The sequence below is a fragment of the Schistocerca serialis genome, chromosome 4, assembly GCF_023864345.2.
Source record: "Schistocerca serialis cubense isolate TAMUIC-IGC-003099 chromosome 4, iqSchSeri2.2, whole genome shotgun sequence".
Taxonomy (NCBI): Eukaryota; Metazoa; Arthropoda; class Insecta; order Orthoptera; family Acrididae; genus Schistocerca; species Schistocerca serialis.
In genome coordinates, this window is record NC_064641.1 from 241,401,969 (window position 1) to 241,421,669 (window position 19,701).

General features: G+C 42.3%; 1 protein-coding gene across 1 annotated transcript in view; it reads right to left on the reverse strand.

Moving 5' to 3' along the window:
• The window catches only part of LOC126473614 (protein yellow-like), a 49,643-nt gene that overhangs the window by 6,295 nt on the left and 23,647 nt on the right, over positions 1–19,701 (reverse strand). The window contains exons 3-4 of the mRNA XM_050100784.1: positions 14,557–14,756; positions 1,397–1,576 (exon numbers count right to left, since the gene is read on the reverse strand). Coding sequence (XP_049956741.1) covers positions 1,397–1,576; positions 14,557–14,756 — 380 coding nt within the window. The remainder of the gene's footprint in view (positions 1–1,396; positions 1,577–14,556; positions 14,757–19,701) is intronic.

The following is a 19,701-nucleotide window of genomic DNA, read 5'->3' on the forward strand; positions in this document are numbered from 1 at the left end:
CTTACTGAATGGATGGTGGTCATGGATCAAATCTAAACAACAAGTGAGTAGAATTAAGATAGCAGAAATGAGCTGACTCAGAGCCGTAAAATGTAGACTAGTTTTATTTAAGGATAAAGACATTTAGAATAAATTAACATACGCAAAATACGTAATGGACTGAACACATTGATGGGATGAGCAGTTAAAGATTACCTGCGAAAATCGTAAGATACAATTACATAGTTTATGAAGTGAATGAAGATCATGGATATCACTTAAGAATATGCAGAACGCTTGAAGTATAGAATAAGAATGCTAGACAGATGACCTCAGTAGTTTCGTCCCTTAGGAATTCACACACACCCAATAATACAAATCAGCAAACTCTGTGGACCTTTCTCATATTTCTAATAATGTCTGAAGAAGTAGACAGTGGTGACGATCTTGCACCTCTACCAGCTTCATGAAATCTGTGGCTGCGGAATATTTCTGACATTAGCTGCATTAAGTATGAAGATATCTGTTGGCGACACATGAAAATTTGTGCAGGCCGGTTCTCAATCCGAATTTCCCGATTTTCGCAAGTTGTCGCCATAACCACTTTGGTTATTCATGTGCTCTTCCTGGACGAACTCAAACATTCATTTATATCATACTGTCTACGACTGCATCGCTCACAACTTTTTACATGCATTCTCGTAACAAGATTTCCAGAAGCTTAGAGTATTCGACGTTAGTATTATGACTGTCATTTTGCCCATCGAGGTGTTTTAATAGTCGTAAGTACTTCTAGCCTCGACAGGAAAAATTTCGATTGTAATACTAACGTTAAATACGTTCGTCTCTTTGAAAACCTGTGGCGGGAATCCAAGTAAGAAAGTTGCGAGCGATGGGATCGTAGACAGTACGACATAAGAAAGTTTGGGTTAGTCCTGGAAGTGCGTTCGGACTGCCGAAGCGGTTAAGGGGCCCCGTCGTGACAAGCGAGAAATCCGGGTTCGAGTCTTGCTCCGGTAAAAATGTTCATATCTCAACAACTGGTAATACCTTCATACATAACGCATCTAATATTAGAAAGATTTCGCTGTTGGGAAAAGATTTCATGAACTTTCTCATATTAGCATGTCACAAGAATATCAAAATTTGCAGGACGGGGTAGCCGCGAGGTCGGGGCGCCTTGCATGGTCCGTGCGGCTCGCCCCGTCGGAGGTTCGAGTCCTCCCTCGGGCATAGCGTAAGTTAGTTTAAGTTAGATTAAGTAGTGTATAAGCTTAGGGACCGATGACCTCAGCAGTTTGGTCCCATAAGACCTCACCGCAAATTTCCAGATTTCCAATCAGAATTTGGTAAGAAGTCAGTCGATAGAAAATGTAGTTGCTTTATTAATACATTGTCGTTTCATACAAATACTTACCCATAAAGAAGTGTACATAGAGTTGCAGGCTGCGTTCTGGATGACTATGGAGTTGATGACCTCATCGGTCCGCAGGTCGAAGGAGACAATTTTGGGTGGACACACATTTTTGGGGCTCGTCGTCATATCCAGAACACCATTGTCAATGGCATACAAAGTATCATCATCCGACCATGTTTTCTGAAACAAACGGTCAAAGATTGTATTCACATTAGACATTTATGATAACAGATGTCTGTCGAGAATCGCGGATTGCCCTGATCATTGCTGCACTCAGAAAATATTACTCGCCCCGTCTCTTAGAGCTCCTTGCCCTTAAAGGTATGTTCAAATGGTTGAAATGGCTCTGAGCACTATGGGACTTAACATCTGTGGTCATCAGTCCCCTAGAACGTAGAACTACTCAAACCTAACTAACCTAAGGACATCACACACATCCATGCCCGAGGCAGGATTCGAACCTGCGACCGTAGCAGTCGCGCGGTTCCCGACTGAGTGCCTAGAACCGACTTGGTATGTATCTACTGCTTTTGTACTTAACTGTCTGCCGTTTAAAGAATCGTAACAAAAGTGAGGGGACAAGCGGTGGTGGATAAAGAGTTGTCGTATGTTATAAGCTAGCTTTTAAATAATGAAATTCAGAATTCTAAAAGGAATACGACCCTTTAATTGCAGCGAGAAAGATTTCTATAGTCAAATATTCTTGTTAAGTTTAAAGAAAAGCAATAGGAATAGCGAATGTAAGTGGCAGGTGACAATGAATGTATTTCGGGAAGTAATAGTTTTCTATGGTGTGTCTGAGATTACGCACGATTGCCGAATGTTTTCAGTTTCTTTAATACTGTGACAAACACATTTTTCCTAATACAGCATTCCCCCTTAAATAAAGACATACTAACAAACTGAACGAGGTGGCGCTCTGGTTAGCACACTGGTCTCGCTTCCGGGAGGACGACGGTTCAATCCCGCGTACGGCCATCCTGATTTAGGTTTTCCGAGATTTCCCTAAATCGCTTCAGGCAAATGCCGGGATGATTCCTTTGAAAGTGCACGGCCGACGTCCTTCCCCGTCCTACTCTAATTCAATGAGACCGATGACCTCGCTGTTTGGTCTCTTCCACAAAATCAACCCAACCAACGTACAAACAAAAAGATATGGCAGTAGGACTGGAAACACTTCTTGAACGATAGCGTCTTTTACTCCATGAAAAACGAAGATAATAAAGAAAAGACTTAACGGATTAGTTTATGCAGAAAAAATCCTAGGATATGGAAGAGATGTGTTGTTAGATCGAGATGAAGTGAAAACATCTGGAAGAGTGTTGCCGATTGGATAAAGATGCTAGTTTCCTGCTGGAATGGAAGAAGAAGACAAATTAGTATACCAAGAGCATATGACATAATGAAAGTTTGTCTGCCTCCAAATTTCGAGTCGTTTTATGCATTAAATTACCATGAAGAAAGAAGTTTTTGGAATTTTACGTTGGGAACAGGGCACCATATGTGAATGAATGAGGATGGCATCGTATCAAATAAAGGAAATAACAAACGGAACAACAACTCGGAAGGTGCGCTACCGATGGACACTAGATCATCATAGAAAACTTAAAGGAAAATTTATTGTCAGGAATAATTTAATGTAGAAGTAGACGATAATCCTTACTAACAGTAGGAATATGTAGTTGCCACATTGCATAGGAAGTTCTCAGGTACCCAAGTGAACAACAGAAAGTGCAGCGGTAGCAAAAAATGAAAGTGAACAGCAACCAAGAATACTGGACTTGTTGAATGTATTTAACTCAAAACTCATTGGATATAGCTGATAGTTTGAAACTACTAAAGAAGTGTCTACCGATCTCTTTTGTCCTTGAAATATATGTGCCGTGTTGCTTATTACTTTCACTGTCTGCCCTTTCCGCATTACAGTGCCGGCCGCGGTGGTCTAGCGGTTCTAGGCGCTCAGTCCGGAACCGCGCGACTGCTACGGTCGCAGGTTCGAATCCTGCCTCGGGCACGGATGTGTGTGATGTCCTTAGGTTAGTTAGGTTTAAGTAGTTCTAAGTTCTAGGGGACTGATGACCACAGATGTTAAGTCCCATAGTGCTCAGAGCCAGCCCATTACAGTATTCATATATTTCTGTGTTATATTGTCTCACACTAACGTTAACTCTATTTTATCTTCCTCCATAGACAAGTCCTCCTCCAGTTAAATGGAAATCTTTGCAGAATGAATATATTTGTAACGATGGAAAATAACTCAGGTAGCCTCGAAGCATCGGAATAAGTCTCCTCTTTCTGTGGTGTTCTTATTGAATTCCATGGCAATGCCACTGTGTTACTGGCGCACAAAGCTGCTCGTTCTGCAGCTGTATCAGATTAGCTATAACAAGCGCACAGTCGATAATCAGATTGTACGGTGACCTCTACAAGACAACCCGATAGATGCATAAAACGATAAGCAAGGGACGATTAGTCCATTCGCTGGCAGCAGGTATCACTCTTTTCTGTTCGCATTCTCATCCCCATTCTATTGCCACTCCTCAGTTTATATCCTCCCCATCTTACTCATTCATATCATAGACATTTTGTAAGCAGCCGTGAAGCAAGTGCTGATACGTGGTTGCCCGGAAGTACAATGTGAAAACTCGGCTTATTCGCTAACGCAAAGACTGTGCATTCAAGGGATAACTTCAAGTATTCCAAGCGCAATGAGAGAGGTAAAATGTTAATAAAAAACTTAAACAGGTGAAGTAAGTGATGTTAGGTATCTCGTTGACGAACCTCTGCTGTAGACGGACTGTAGATGCAAGCGGAGGATGTGACATTCTTAAGACTGGGTCATATGGATGGAAGATGCCTTCAGTGAACGTTCCGAATGACAGTTTATAACTAAACGTTTTCTTCTTTTTCTTTCGTTTCTTCCGACTTTCGAGTACGTTAGAAGAATAACTTTTTAGAATTCTGTGCCTTACTACAGTCCAGTATCGTTTCATTCTTTGTGATCTTGCTTTGTTTTCTTCTTAAGAGATTTGGATCGTACATATAGTTTTGATATTGTCTTGGAACTTCTTTACTTTCTTACTTTTATCTGTGGGAAAGTTTTCAGTAATTTTCAGTTCTTTTAAATCCTTCTTAAACAGATTTGGCTTGGTTTTTTTTGTTGCTAGAGTAGCCAATTTTTTTCGTTAATATATTTTGATTCATTCTGAAAATGTGCGTATAAAAGTTAATTCTTTCCTTCATTTTGTCGGAGTGTCTTGCGGATGGTTGGTAAATGATTTCATTTCTGATGGGCATCAGGTACTTGTTACGGAAATTGGGGCCTCCTGTTTCTCTTAATACCTTCTTTACCTTGATATGCAGCATTTTACTTGGGCTGTGATTGTTGAGGGACAGTGTTTTGCGACGTGTAGAGCTTTTCGTTTGGTTACCTTTTACGGTGTATTATTTTTTGCAACCAACCAGAGAGACTTACTGTTATACGTAATTTTGGTGAGTTGGGTGCCCATTTCAGTTCTATTTCTTCTAGATTTCGTGGCCTTCCTGTCGAGGGCGCTCCATCTGATCCACCTGACCCATCCACTGACGATTCCTGATTTTTATTCTCCTACTCTAAAACGTTTATCATTGTTTTTGTCCTTTGAAAAGACGAAAAGAGATTTTTATTTTTCTTCTTGTTTTATAGGTTGAGCATTTGTTCTTTAGTTTCTTTTCAGTTCTCGACTAGTACGACCATATCACCTTCATATATATATATATATATATATATATATATATATATATATTTTTACTAGTCGGGTTCCACTGTAGGTCATCATGTCCCACTGACTACGTTTCCATTCTAGGTCAAACATTTAAAATTTGTTTTCAGATTCGCTTGTTTTCTTCGTTATGCATAGTTTCTCTTTAAAAGTCAGTGAAACTATTAGTTTAATAAAATTTAATCTTCCTCGTTTAGTAGTCTAACATCACAGTTTCATAATGAATCGAAAAATATTTAGTCATTGTTATTGTGTTGCTTCGAAATGAAGTTATCCATCGTACTCAGTTTGCGGAAAACACATGTTTTCGCCAGGTACTTCATATTCTGCTCGTTTAAAATCGTATGTTCAAGCGCATAAATTTTACATTCCATTCTGAAACTGGTTTCTACAGCTGGAATGAGTTTCCTATCTCCTTCTAGACGTCATCCTCGTGCATTACCTTGGCGTTACTAATGTGTTACGTTCATTTTCATACCGTGTACTATATTTCCGCTACCACTCGCTGACAGAGTGTAATTTATTATGCTAAGTGCAATACTTCTCGGGATTTTTTCGCTTAGTCAGTTGCCTAATGTTCACACACTTTTACCAGGTCTGCGACGTGGCAAGAGATACGAAATGATCGTATCCTATTATTAGCTGGGAGATCCCAGGCGCGGTTGTTCGCCCGCACAGTCAGAACTTCTTTATTCGACGTCACTTCGGTGACTTGAGCGTCGATGATGATGAAATGATGAAAACACACTACCCAGCTCCGAGCGGATAAAATCTCCGACCCGCCCCAGAATCTCACCCCCAGCCCCTGCCGATTGACATTCAATCTTGCTAGCTACTGAGAAATCTATGGTTACATTCGTTAGAAGCTGATTGCCCTTTGTTACTACTTCAATATTATTAAAATTTTCTGTATGGATTCTGAATGTTTTTATATTTCATATTTTATAAATGACTGGCCGTTACAGAATAAGAGATTGTGCTAACACAGTTTTACTCAGGTTTTGCTGTGAGGCTTTTAAATGATTAGCATTTGATATCTTTCGTTGTATATTATTTTCATTTGAGCCTACAGACACGAGGCTAAAAGTTCGTTTTATCGACGTGACCAAATTAAGTGCTACTGTTTATGACTTACTCATTCCTACAGTTCCGTTTTGATTTATTTTGCTCTTGTTAACTATTTGTTTGAAGGAGGTATGAAAAAGTTTGGCTAGAAGTTTATTAATAAGTAGAAGTATATTTTCAAACGGCATATCGAAGTTATATGGCTGACAAGAATCACTTACATGCTCGGGGAACCGCGCCCGGTATCCGGGCGGTCTCACGTGCCTTGCCACGCTTCGCACGGCTCACCCCGTCCGAGGTTCGAGTCCTACCTCGGGCAAGGTTGTGTGTGTTGTCCTTAGCGTAAGTTAGTTTAAGTAGTGTGTATGCTTAGGGATCCATGACTTCAGTAGAGTGGTCCCTTAGGAACTTATCACCACCATGCTAAGTGTGATGGAAATAGATACACAGCGTTCTAAAGGTAACTTCAGTGTTATCTGTTACTACTTGCACGTTATGCACTATGTAATACATGCGATGAGGTAGTTTGCATGAGATAGTTTACATGAGATGATTTGCTTCGGCAGGTACGACATACGTCGGTATGTTTGCATGCTTTACCTATACTTTATCTGAGATTATATCTGCAGCTTACGCTTCATTACAACAAATCATTAGCGTCAGGTAAAAAATAAAAGCAGTAGTTATTAGGGCCTAAAATAACCATTCAGTAAACGTGACTGTCATTAATTGTTGGCCGAAATTTTAATATATTGTGGTTAATGTACTGATTCTTTTATCACATCCGTCTTGAGAGCCAGGGAAATGCACCTCCTCTTTCATTTCACTTTACTTACTTGAAAATTAGGCTATTAATAAATGGTAGAATACAAATAAAAAGAAAAGAAAAACAAGTATACTCCAAGCAAGGAATTTCAACACGCGAGAATACTAGTGATTTAAAAAGAGTATTTTATATGCTTGTCGATGTTAGTACTGGCCGAAACTTAAATATCGCGTCTTAGAAACATGCGTCGGACAATAAAGACTTTTTGGTATAATGACATTTGTCCCTTATTACAGCCTTCTACCTATTTGCCCTGCACGCTTACCTTAAGGTTACAACCATTTATAAGTCGTCTATTAAAGAATCACCACCAACAAAAAATAGACTTGTCTGACCTCAGATTTGACCAAATTCCAGTAACCCCTATATTGCGTTTAACTCTGCATTGAGTACAGTCAACGAAAACTGAGAAGACGATCACGGGAAACCACAGAGAAACCAAGAGAGTCTAGCAGCTTATGTCTATCTGCGAATGCAGCGATACCGTGTGAACTCGAAATCCACCGACAAAATTCCCAAGTTAGTTCGGCATATTATTTTGAGTGTTTTGATGGATGGTTCTTATAGCAACCGCAGTCTAATACGACCCGGGGACGCTGGCGGTCCGGCCGGGGGCATATGCCGAGTCGCCGAAAACCACTAACGGTGGATGAACAATGCGGCAGCGCAACGGAACGGTAAGCCCGGTGTGTAAGACAGAATGAGAGCCGAGAGATAGCAGCATGTGAAACATAGCAACGCTGTGTACAAGGAACGATACGTAAGTGCCGTCGCTGTTACTCACGTAAGGCAGGACGTGGGCTCATATTTGGATCCTTACAACTACTTTGTTGGAGGGTATACTTCATTCAGTGTGGTTTGTAGCTGCATAGAGTGGTGGTGGGATATGTGTTATCTTGAATGCCTTTGGACTGTTCCTACCATCCGCAACTGCCGAGTTGTGCCGCCAAGTTGTCTTTTGTGTCCAACATTTTCTGTGCTTTCTCTCTGACATTTGTTGCAGGGACTTTTCCTGTACTGCGTCGTGAAATTTCGATACGTAGACAACTGTTTTGTATTAACTAAGGTATCTGAAATTCGTTGTACATGTTGTTCCTCAAGATGTCGGACCACACAGGAACGTAGGTTCCACTATTGCTTTGTAAAGCTGTATCTTCTTGTTGGTGTTCAGGTGAATGCTCTTGAAAAATGGTACCAATGGTTGAAGCATGCGTAGTCACGCTTCTTTCATATCTTCCAGGTGATGTGTGAAAAGACGCTTGTTATCTACATGGACCCCCAAGTATTTCACTAATGTGGATCATGGGATAAGCTGGCTTTTGATTGGGTCTGGGCCTGTAGGCTCGGCCGAAGGCGCTGATGGGCTAGCGCTGGCGACTAGCGCTGAGGGGGCGACGGCTGCTCTAGCAAATATTTGGAGCGCTGCATAGCGGCTATCGTCTGGATTCGTGCGTTCTGGAAGGCTTTCGAACCATTCATGCTGGGATACCAGAGGTTTCGTGCTCTACAATGGCCCGTTACAGAGTTGTTTTTTTTCCCACCCAGTTATCTTTGTTTCTGTTAAAATACAGCCGCGCTGTTAGAGGCTCAATGTCACTAACTGCGCGGCCACTCGCGTCAGAGGTTCGAGTCCTCCCTCGGGCATAGGTGTGTGTGTTGTTCGTAGCATAAGTTACACTACTGGCTATTAAAATTGCTACACCAAGAAGAAATGCAGATGATAAATGGGTATTCATTGGACAAATTTATTCTACTAGAACTGACATGTGATTACATTTTCACGCAATTTGGGTGCATAGATCCTGAGAAATCAGTACCCAGAACAACCGCCTCTAGCCGCAATAACGGCCTTGATACACCTGGGTATTGTGTCAAACAGAGCTTGGATGGCGTGTACAGGTACAGCTGCCCATGCAGCTTCGACACGATACCACAGTTCATCAGGAGTAGTGACTGGCGTATTGTGACGAGCCAGTTGCTCGGCACCATTGACCAGACGTTTACAATTGGTGACGGATCTGGAGAATGTTCTGGCCAGGGCAACAGTCGAATATATTCTGTAACCAGAAAGGCTCGCACAGGACCTGCAACATGCGGACGTGCATGATCCTGCTGAAATGTACGGTTTCACAGGGATCGAATGACGGGTAGAGCCACGGGTCGTAACACATCTGAAATGTAACGTCCATTGCTCAAAGTGCCGTCAATGCGAACAAGAAGTGACCGAGACGTGTAACCAATGGCACCCCATACCATCACGCCCGGTGATACACCAGTATGGCGATAACGAATACACGCTTCCAATGTGCGTTCACCGCGATGTCGCCAAATACGGATGCGACCATCATGATGCTGTAAACAGAACCTGGATTCATCCGAAAAAATGACGTTTTGCCGTTCGTGCACCCAGGTTCGTCGTTGAGTACACCATCGCAGACTCTCCTGTCTGTGATGCAGCGTCAAGCATAACTGCAGCCATGGTCTCCGAGCTGATAGTCCCTGCTGCTGCAAACGTCGTCGAACTGTTCGTGCAGATGGTTGTTGTCTTGCAAACGTCCTCATCTGCTGACTCAGGGATGGAGACGTGGCTGCACGATCCGTTACAGCCATGCAGATAAGATGCCTGTCATCTCGACTGCTAGTGATACGAGACCGCTGGGATCCAGCACGGCGTTCCGTGTTACCCTCCTGAACCCACCGATCCCATATTCTGCTAACATTCATTGGATCTTGACCAAAGCGCAGGGATGGAGACGTGGCTGCACGATCCGTTACAGCCATGCAGATAAGATGCCTGTCATCTCGACTGCTAGTGATACGAGACCGTTGGGATCCAGCACGGCGTTCCGTGTTACCCTCCTGAACCCACCGATCCCATATTCTGCTAACATTCATTGGATCTTGACCAAAGCGAGCAGCAATGTCGCGATACGATATACCGCAATCGCGATAGCCTACAATCCGACCTTTATCAAAGTCGGAAACGCGATGATACGCTTTTCTCCTCCTTACACGAGGCATCACAACAACGTTTCACCAGGCTACGTCGGTCCACTGCTGTTTGTGTATGAGAAATTAGTTGGAAACTTTCCTCATGTCAGCACGTTGCAGGTGTCGGCACCGGCGCCAACCTTGTGTGAATGCTCTGAAAAGCTACTCATTTGCATATCACAGCATCTTCTTCCTGTCGGTTAAATTTCGCGTCTGTAGCACGTCATCTTCGTGGTGTAGCAATTTTAATGGCCAGTAGTGCAGTTCAAGCAATGTGTAAGTCTAGGGACCGATGGCCTCCGCAGTTTGGTCCCTTAGAAATTCACACACATCAGAACATCTGTTAAAATACATTGAAGCGCCAAAGAAACTGGTACAGCTATGCGTATAAAATACAGAGATATGCAAACAGGCACGAAACCGCGCTGCAGTCGACAACGCCTATATAAGATAAAAAGTGTCTGGCGCAGTTGTAAGATCGGTTACTGCTGCTGGAATGGCAGGTTATCAAAATTATGAGTTTGAACGTGGTGTTATAATAGGGCACGAGCGATTGGACACAGCATCTCCGAGGCAGCGATGAAGTGGGGATTTTCCCATACGACCATTTCACTAGTGAACCGTGAATATCAGGAATCTGGTAAAACATCAAATCTCCGACATCGTTACGGCCGGGAAAAGATCCTGCAAGGACGGGACCAACGACGACTGAATAGAATCGTTCAGCGTGACAGGAGTGCAACCCTTCCGCAAATTGCTGAAGATTTCAATGCTGGGCTATCAACAAGTGTCGATGTGCGAACCGTTCAACGAAACGTCATCGATATGGGTTTCCAGAGCCAAAGGCGCACTCGTGTGCCCTTCATGAGTGAACGACACAAAGCTTTACGCCTTGCCTAGGCCCGTCAACACCGACACTGAACTCTTGTGAGAAGTGAGAACAGTGGGTGAGTGAGTGAGTGAGTGGAACAGGGTTGGTTCAGACAAGACACTCAGGGAATACCGTCGAAATTTACAATGTTGTGCAAATGTATTCATTGCCTTACAGATATGGAAGTTAAAAGTGGTAAGAAACAATGTAAAAATTACTCTGCACCAAGCCCCAGGTGACCGTGTGTCCCTTTCAACAAATTACTCTAAAAATATCTCTCAACAGCCTGTTAAATTTTGTCAGTGGACTTAGCAGTCACCTTGTGTAGCAGTTGAGCTAATTTATAGTGTCTAATACGAAATATATGCATAGAATTTCAGTCTCTCCTGTGCCTTGTAAGGATTCTGTAATATCACAGGTCGAGTTGTTTACTATCATTTCTAACAGGTGAGAGTCAGTTTATCGAATTGCTTAGTCGCAATGACTTTGTTGCAGGTACCTCCGTTTTCCCCGAGGTAGAATATTAAAGTAATTAATTCCCACTGACAGTGTTCGGAATAAAGTCCAGTTTCTGTTGCTGAGCGCCACTGGTCAGCGCGGAGAAAATCTCCGACCCGGCCAGGAATCGAACTCGAGCCTCTTCGCTTGGCAGTCGCAGCGCCGACCGCGCAGCTACTGAAGTGGAGCAGTTCTATTTTAATTATTTATTTATGTATTTCAGAATACCAACGAGCCCGTAGTGTTCTTTTAAAGTTGCTCATCTGTTTGGTAAACGAATATTCGCGCAGCGTTATTTCAGTTGAGAGTTTCACAATATAGAAATCGTTTAGTGGCACGCAGAATATTAATTATCTGTGACCGAGCGGGATGGCACAATGGTTAGTGCATTGGAGTCCCATTCGGGAGGACGACTTTTCAAACCCAGACATCCCTGATTTGGGCTTTCCGTGATTTCACTAAATCACTTCAGGCAAATTTAGAGATGGCCCTTTGAAATGGCACGGCCAATATCCTTCTCCATCCCTCTTTAATCCGAGGTTGTGCTGCATCCCTCAAATGACTTCGTTGTCGACGGGACGTACAACACTAATCATTTCTTCCTCCTCCTCATTTATTGTGAATGCGTAAAAGTTTTTGCCGTGTCGTCTTTCCAGTATGGACAACCGTCAGCTGAATAATGGAATAACAACAGTGAAAATTGGTGCCCGACCGGAGCAAAAACCCGGATTTCCCACTTATCGCCTTGCCGTCCTATCGGAGTTCGGTTCACGGCCAGACCAAAACTTCCATATGTCGTCAGCCCTGTGTCTACAACCTGTACTCGTACACCCATTATGAATATTACCGTACAGCGGAGACGTATTGATTGAAAGACGCATGCCCGGTGTTGGCGGATAAAAATGATATTTAAGTGCGAGTGTTGTTCAGAAATACTATGACATTTCTTCAGACATGCATGTATGACGGAAGGACCGTTTAATCGTATTTCTGAACAACTCTGGCACTGCATTAGTGGATAAAAAACTACCGTTCGTGACTTAATAATAGTAATTGTTCTTTATAGTACCCGTCATTATCTGCTTCCCCAAAGCATCAATCATTGGGTTATATCAGTCTATTTATGAACACAGTTGGCAGAGGCAGCAGAATAGACATAACTGCTGCATCACCGACGCCACCCCGTTATAACCTCTTTAATCCTGATACTGCTGTGTGGCTGAGTAATCAGGCTGGCAGCCTACATAGAAGTGACAAAGGGTATGAAATAACGATATGCACATAACGCAGGTGGCGGCTGTATCGCGTACACGAGGTATAAAAGGTCAGTACATTGGCAGAGGTGGAGGAGATTAGTGTTTAGCGTCCCATCGACAACGAGGTCATTAGAGACGGAGCGCAAGCTCGGGTTAGGGAAGGATGGGGAAGGAAATCGGCCGTGCCCTTTCAAAGGAACCATCTCGGCATTTGCCTGAAGCGATTTAGGGAAATCACGGAAAACCTAAATCAGGATGGCCGGAGACGGGATTGAACCGCCGTCCTCCCGAATGCGAGTCCAGTGTGCTAACCACTGCGCCACCTCGCTCGGTAGTACATTGGCAGAGCAGTCATTTGTACTCAGGTGATTCATGTGACAGGATTCCGACGTACTACGGAAATTAACAGACTTCGGACGCAGAATGGTGGTTAGAGCTAGACCCATGCGACATTCCATTTAGGAAATCGTTATGGAATTCAGTATTCCCAGATCCACAGTCTCAAGAGTTTTCATAGAATACAAAATTTCAGGCATTACGTCTCACCATGGACAACGCTCTGGCCAACGGCCTTCATGTAACGACCGAGAGCAGCGGCGTTTGCGTAGAGATGTCAGTGCTAACAGACAAGCAATACTTCGTGAAATAACCGCAGAAATCACTGTGGGACATACGACGGAAATGTATTCGTTAGGCCGGCCGAAGTGGCCGTGCGGTTAAAGGCGCTGCAGTGTGGAACCGCAAGACCGCAACGGCCGCAGGTTCGAATCCTGCCTCGGGCATGGATGTTTGTGATGTCCTTAGGTTAGTTAGGTTTAACTAGTTCTAAGTTCTAGGGGACTGATGACCTCAGAAGTTGGGTCCCATAGTGCTCAGAGCCATTTTGTATTCGTTAGGACGGTGCGGCGACATTTTACGTTAATGGGCTACGGCAGCAGAAGACCGAAGCGAGTGTCGCTAACAGCGCTACACCACCCACAGCGTCTCTCTTGGGCTCGTGGCCATATCGGTTGGACTCTGCACGACTGGAAAACCGTAGCCACGTCAGATGAGTCCATATTTCAGTGGATAATAGCTAATGGTAGGGTTGGAGTGTGCCACAGACCCCACGAAGCCATGGACCCAAGTTGCCAACAGGGCACTGTGCAAGATGATGGTGGCTCCATAATGGGGTGGTCCACGTTTACGTGGAATGGACTGGGTCCTCTGGTCCAAATGAACCTACTATTGACTAGATGTGGTTATGTTCGGCTACTTGGAGATCATTTCCAGCCATTCATTAATGGAACTTTTGTAGATGATAATGCGCCAGGTCACTGCGCCACAGTTGTTCACGATTGGCTCGAAGAACGTTCTGGACAATTCGAACGAATGATCTGGCCATCCAGATCGCCCGACATGAATCCCAGCGAACATTTGTGGGTTATAATCAAGATGTCAGATCGTGAACATAATCAAGCACTGGCAACATTTCGCAATTATTGACGGCTTTAGCGACAGGAGACTCCCAACTACTCGCTGAGTCTATTCCACGTCGAGTTGCTGCGCTACACCGAACAAAAGGTGGTCCCGCACGGAACTGGGATATATCCCACGGTTTTTTGCACCTCAATATATTTCAGCCTTGGTTTAGGATTGTATTTTCCACACATCAAGTGGATTTAACTAACGCTTCACACTTGTTCAAAATTGCCCCGTTGTTCACGAACGATTATAGAAAATTTGTCCTATAATCGAACGAGCAACAGCTTGGAATGCCGATGTGATTGAAATTTCCGCCGGATGGTAGGTGGCAGCTCTGCAGCCACTGCACGGAAACTGGGTATGGAGCCACACACTGCGACGGGGCTTGTAGAGCACAAAGGTAGATGTATGTGCCTCAAGAGACTCACCACAGTTGTGACGATGTCCACCAGCTGATTGTCGCAATCGGTGATGGTGTCCTCCGTGGTGCGCTGTATATCCAGGTTGGGATACGGCTTCTGCTTTGGATCCTCCTCGCCGTCGAACGGGATCGTGCTCAGCGTTACCGGAATGCCTCGCCGCACGAGGGGCGTCGTCAGGAATATGCGGTTCCGCTGGTAACTATCCACTGAAACCGAGTGAACGTAGGCAGTTAATTTTAGGTTTATTGTCTGGTATCTAACAACATAATTCACTGCGACAGCAACATGATTACATCGCATCAAACGATATTGAGTTCACCCACAGCAGCGTATTCAACCTATCCTAATGCTAAGTTGCCCCTCCGCTTTGTGTTCAGTTCCCCATTACGTCATGAACTTATATTACAGCCTGCTATATTTTGAAAACCACGTTTTGGTAGTAGTGTGTTTGTTTGCTGCTATTTGTACACAGATCTTCACGAACTAAATTGGAAATCCTTTGTTTCGAAACCATAGTGGCGTGTATCAGCAACATACAAGAATACGAAGATTTAATGTACGGACACTGTTATTAAACCATCGCCTCCATACCATCGTGGTTTTTAAGCAGTAACATATTTCACCATGATACTGTGGTGCATCTATTATTGTGTTACAAACAACTTTCTCGGTATGGCAACCACAGTTCAGAGACATTGTGAGTAACAATGAAAAGAAAACACTCAGATTCAATCACCAGCAAAATATCATAAAAATTATAAAAATTAAAAGTCAAGAATGATGAGGTGTTTCCAAAAGCCACGTTGCTGTATGAAGGTACTTTATTTGCAATGACCGGTTTCACGTCACTAAGGACACATCTTCAGCTTTATCTGCGAAATCACTTTGTCAGACTGTTTTGAAATGGTATAAATTCAAAATCATACGTACTGTAACTATTCAACAAAAAGCAATGACAAGTACTCACAATGCCTATATTTTCCTAATAGGTGGATGGTTACAGAGTCTCAACATTCGGGAAGTTATACACGTTAAGAGTCAAAACACACTGGAGGCTTGTCATAATAAAATTTAGTACATGCAACAGACGCTTATAAAAATGTACAGAGCATAACTGATCAATGAATCAGGCCTAGAGAAAAGCGGGAAAAACCAAATAATGAATGGAACGCTACTGTAACCGTCAATAAATCTCTAAAATTTAACCAACATCTACTGAAAGTACTATACGTATACATGATATATCATCCAAAAATAATACTGTAGTATGGAACCGAAACGTTGAGAATGGAAGAAACCGAGAAAATAGCTTACCTGATGACACCATGCAGGATATAAGATATGGTAGACACCATCTGTATGAAATCAATGTAAGGGCGTACTTCCGCCGTATTGCTAAAAGTTCGATGTGATGTGGGCAACACCTGTACGCTAGCAATACACTGGAAGGTGGAAGGCCATGGTGTCATGGAGGAATAGAAAGTAAACACACGAACAGCTGCAAGGCGTTCCTAGTTATGATTTCAACCTCTTAATTTGTAACATCTCTCCACGTCAGATCATTCCATATGCTATCGGTTTGGGTTTCTAAAATTATCACAAGAAGAAGCTTTGAATTTACGTTTTTCCAGTTTTGTCATCTACGGAAAAGAAGTCTCTTTGTATTTCTTTGCATTAATTTCTTCTTTTTCTTGTATACTAACAAAATATAGGGAAATAAAATATGTAACTCTGTTGTAGTAAAATAATGCAATGCTGGTAGTAAAGAAAAAAGGTCACGATACGTAAATAAGTGTAACCCTCGTAAGATGGGCTGCCAATTACCTTGAAACGTCACCATGGAAAAATAAACACCTTTAACAGCAGCTGGTTGCCGCTAAACGATAATAAATTACCTTGAGTTTCAGCTGTTACAGTGATCTAACACTACAGTGGACAAGAATTATTTACTAATTTTAATACGAGGAAGAACAGAAAAACAAAATACGGCAATCAGTATGGCAACCCCAGTCGACAAGCAATATTTTCGATTTTTGGCCACAGGCAGGTCACAGGAATTTTAGAAATTTAGGGTGTCAGTCACCACAAACACTGTTAGCAAATATTTTTAAGTATTTGTCCAACAGTACTTTTGATGACAGATCGGATAGGTGTGGGTAATTTTTGTGACACTAAATAAATTAAGCCGTCACTTCAATGTTCATTCTAAAAGTCTTAATCGGATCCATTATACAGAAACCAAAATACGAACAACAAAATGGGGAACATCCGAAACTACGTAAAGTGTGGAGTACAATGTCAGTGCCTCGCAGGCCGATTTGAAAACAATTGCTGGATCCATCCCTTGCGCGCCGTGCTGCCCACCCTGTTCCACGCTTTCAATCGACGGAGACTTCTTTGATATCAACAAATCCAATGAGGTTGTCTTTCGTTTTCCTCATTCTTTCATTCATTTGTATCCATATTCCCTGATTTGTCGTGAAATGAAAGTGATTTGTGTCCAGTAAAGTTTTTTGGTTAGCAACGTACAGTCTTGATACTGATTTACTCACACTTCGCCAGCAATGAATTATGTTTCTCTGCACATCTTGCGATAAGTTTAATGCACTGTAGTTTTGGATGCCCCTTCAAAATATTGTTTAGTTACTGTACCTGCCAGACATATTACAGTTTTGAATGGAACTCATGACCGTTGCTGATATCCTTGAACTCAATTTATTCCGGTGAATTAAATATGTATCTTACTTATTTATTTTAGAGTAATTTCCTCCTGTCTCTGTGGGATAGATCTCGTGAGTATACTAGCTCGGCTGTCTGGAGGCTTTACGTAGGGGAGTTATATAGCGGTGAGGCAGAGCTTCTTTCTTTCAGCGCTGAGCACGAAGGCGAACGAGTCTGTTGCTCGCGGTTTTGAGCGTATGCCCTTCTGTCAAAAAACGTCACTCTGTAGTCATTAAATGGAAACCTGCGATTATTAAAGGGAAAAATATTAAAATTTCGTAACATGCAACTACGAAACAAACGACATCAGATTGTGCATCTTGACGTCACAAGTCGAGTGCAGTACTGCATGATGCTGTACAAAATGTGTTTTTTGACAGTCACTGATATGTATAAACGATAACCGAACCAATACTTTACGTTATGCAGTTGTCAAACCAATGTTACCATACGCGTAAACAATTGTCAGTATATCTGAGCTGTACAGCACACGCATACTAACCTAGTTCATCTGAAACTTAATTCGATAAAGAATAATATAGAATCTGATCACCAATATTCTAATTGACTACAGCTCAATACAGCTAATGTCGGAGTGTTTTACCTGTACTTTTATCCTTCTACCAAGCGACTTTCCTTTTCGTAATCCAAATTAGACCATCATTTAAATAAGCCATAATTTGATTTGACGAGTGCCACGTAATAACCAAATGTCCCACGTAAATGAGCAAGAAATTGTGCTCTAACTTGGCATGACACACTTGTGCATATATAAGTTTTTGTTTGTAATTTTAAAAGTAATGAACGACAGCATCTTATTGTTTATTTACTAATATTCACCGAATATGCACATAGTTGGGTTGGAAACCGACTAGCGTAGGGAGGCGTTCACGTCAGTACGTTTAACTGCAAGGAGACAAATGTACTGGTATATTCAATTATGGTTATTTGAGCAACACTTTTGTGACAAGTCATGAACATGATTAGCGTTGTCTTGTTTCCGTTTTGTTTTAAACTGGCGGCGCCGACACCCCTCCCGGTCTTTTAAGATCGGTCGGCCTTCGGACGTTCGTCGTCGTCAGCCTTTCACATTTAGAGCTGATGAAGAGTCCGAGTAGTGTTCGGCCGGAAATTGAACTCGGCTGGAGGGCGGCATCGCAGTCGCGCTCGTCAACAATTAGAAATTTTGTCGGTGCCAGAGTTTGAGCAGCACTTGGGGGATGTTGACTCTTTACGGTACTTTTCAGTGACGTATGCTGTCACGGCTGCAAAACTAAAACATTACACATATTTTAGTTTACTCCATAACGAACTTGGTAGAGTGAATGTGCATCGCCACCAAACAATTTCAGTACGATATAACCGGCATTCGGGCTTTGGTTTTACAATCTAGTTAGCTGATTCCACTGGGGACTGTTGTAAATATGATTACTATTACGCAATCTACACTGCACTTAATTGTGATTTTAATTCGTTTACTTAAGGTGGAAACTGACATCTATTTAACAATTTTATGAATTTTTATTTTTTATTTATCTTTCTTTGTGTTTCTATTGCAAATGAACTTCGTCACTGTTATTACTACAGTACTTAGTAGTTAGGTTACACACTTTTACTCATTTTATTTAGCTCTTTTAGTGGTAATTTATTACTGCAGTGTGTGCAGGAGTTCGTTTGTGCTTGCCTACGCAATCCCACAATAGATACGGAGGTCTGTAACTGCAAAGGCACACTTTGTTGTCAGCGTCGTTTACTGGCCCTGACTTCAAGAATCCTAGTACTAATCAGGGAACGCAAATGCAAGTTGTCTCAACAAGGGGGAGTCGCCTTGCACTTTGGGACCTCTTGCGAACTTCCTAAGTTCTACTGTCGTTCATCGGCACTTCGGCTTTCACATACCAAACGTTAGCAACTTGAAAATCGTAGTTACACGGAATTATGTTTCATTCAGTTTGCCTGAAGTTATGTTTAATCTCACAACCGGAATGTGAATTTTGGTATTATGCATTGCGTCTTGCATCGTATTTTGCTTAGTTAAACTTAATTTTTATGAGCTTTAAACTGCTGGCTGTGGCCTTATTATTTAAATCCAATAATTATATATAGTTATTAATGGAGAGCAATTATTGTGTTATCAGTATCTTTTTTAGTTCTTGAGTTTGCTCTTGCAGCAGTAATCTACGCATACTTTCTCAGTTTCTTCTTCCACATCTCTTGCTCGTCAGAAATGGTACAGAGAATTTCCACTTCGTCTTATCATTTTTTACTGTATCAATTTCTCACTTCATAGTTTGTTTCCTTGCTATACTCTTTAAGAATGCTGTGCAATTATTAATCATAAATTTTTGCGTTCAAGGTTCCGCTGTTGTACGTTTATACGTTTATATCCAGCTACCGCAAGTACACAGTGAAATGCATTGCGGAGAGTTC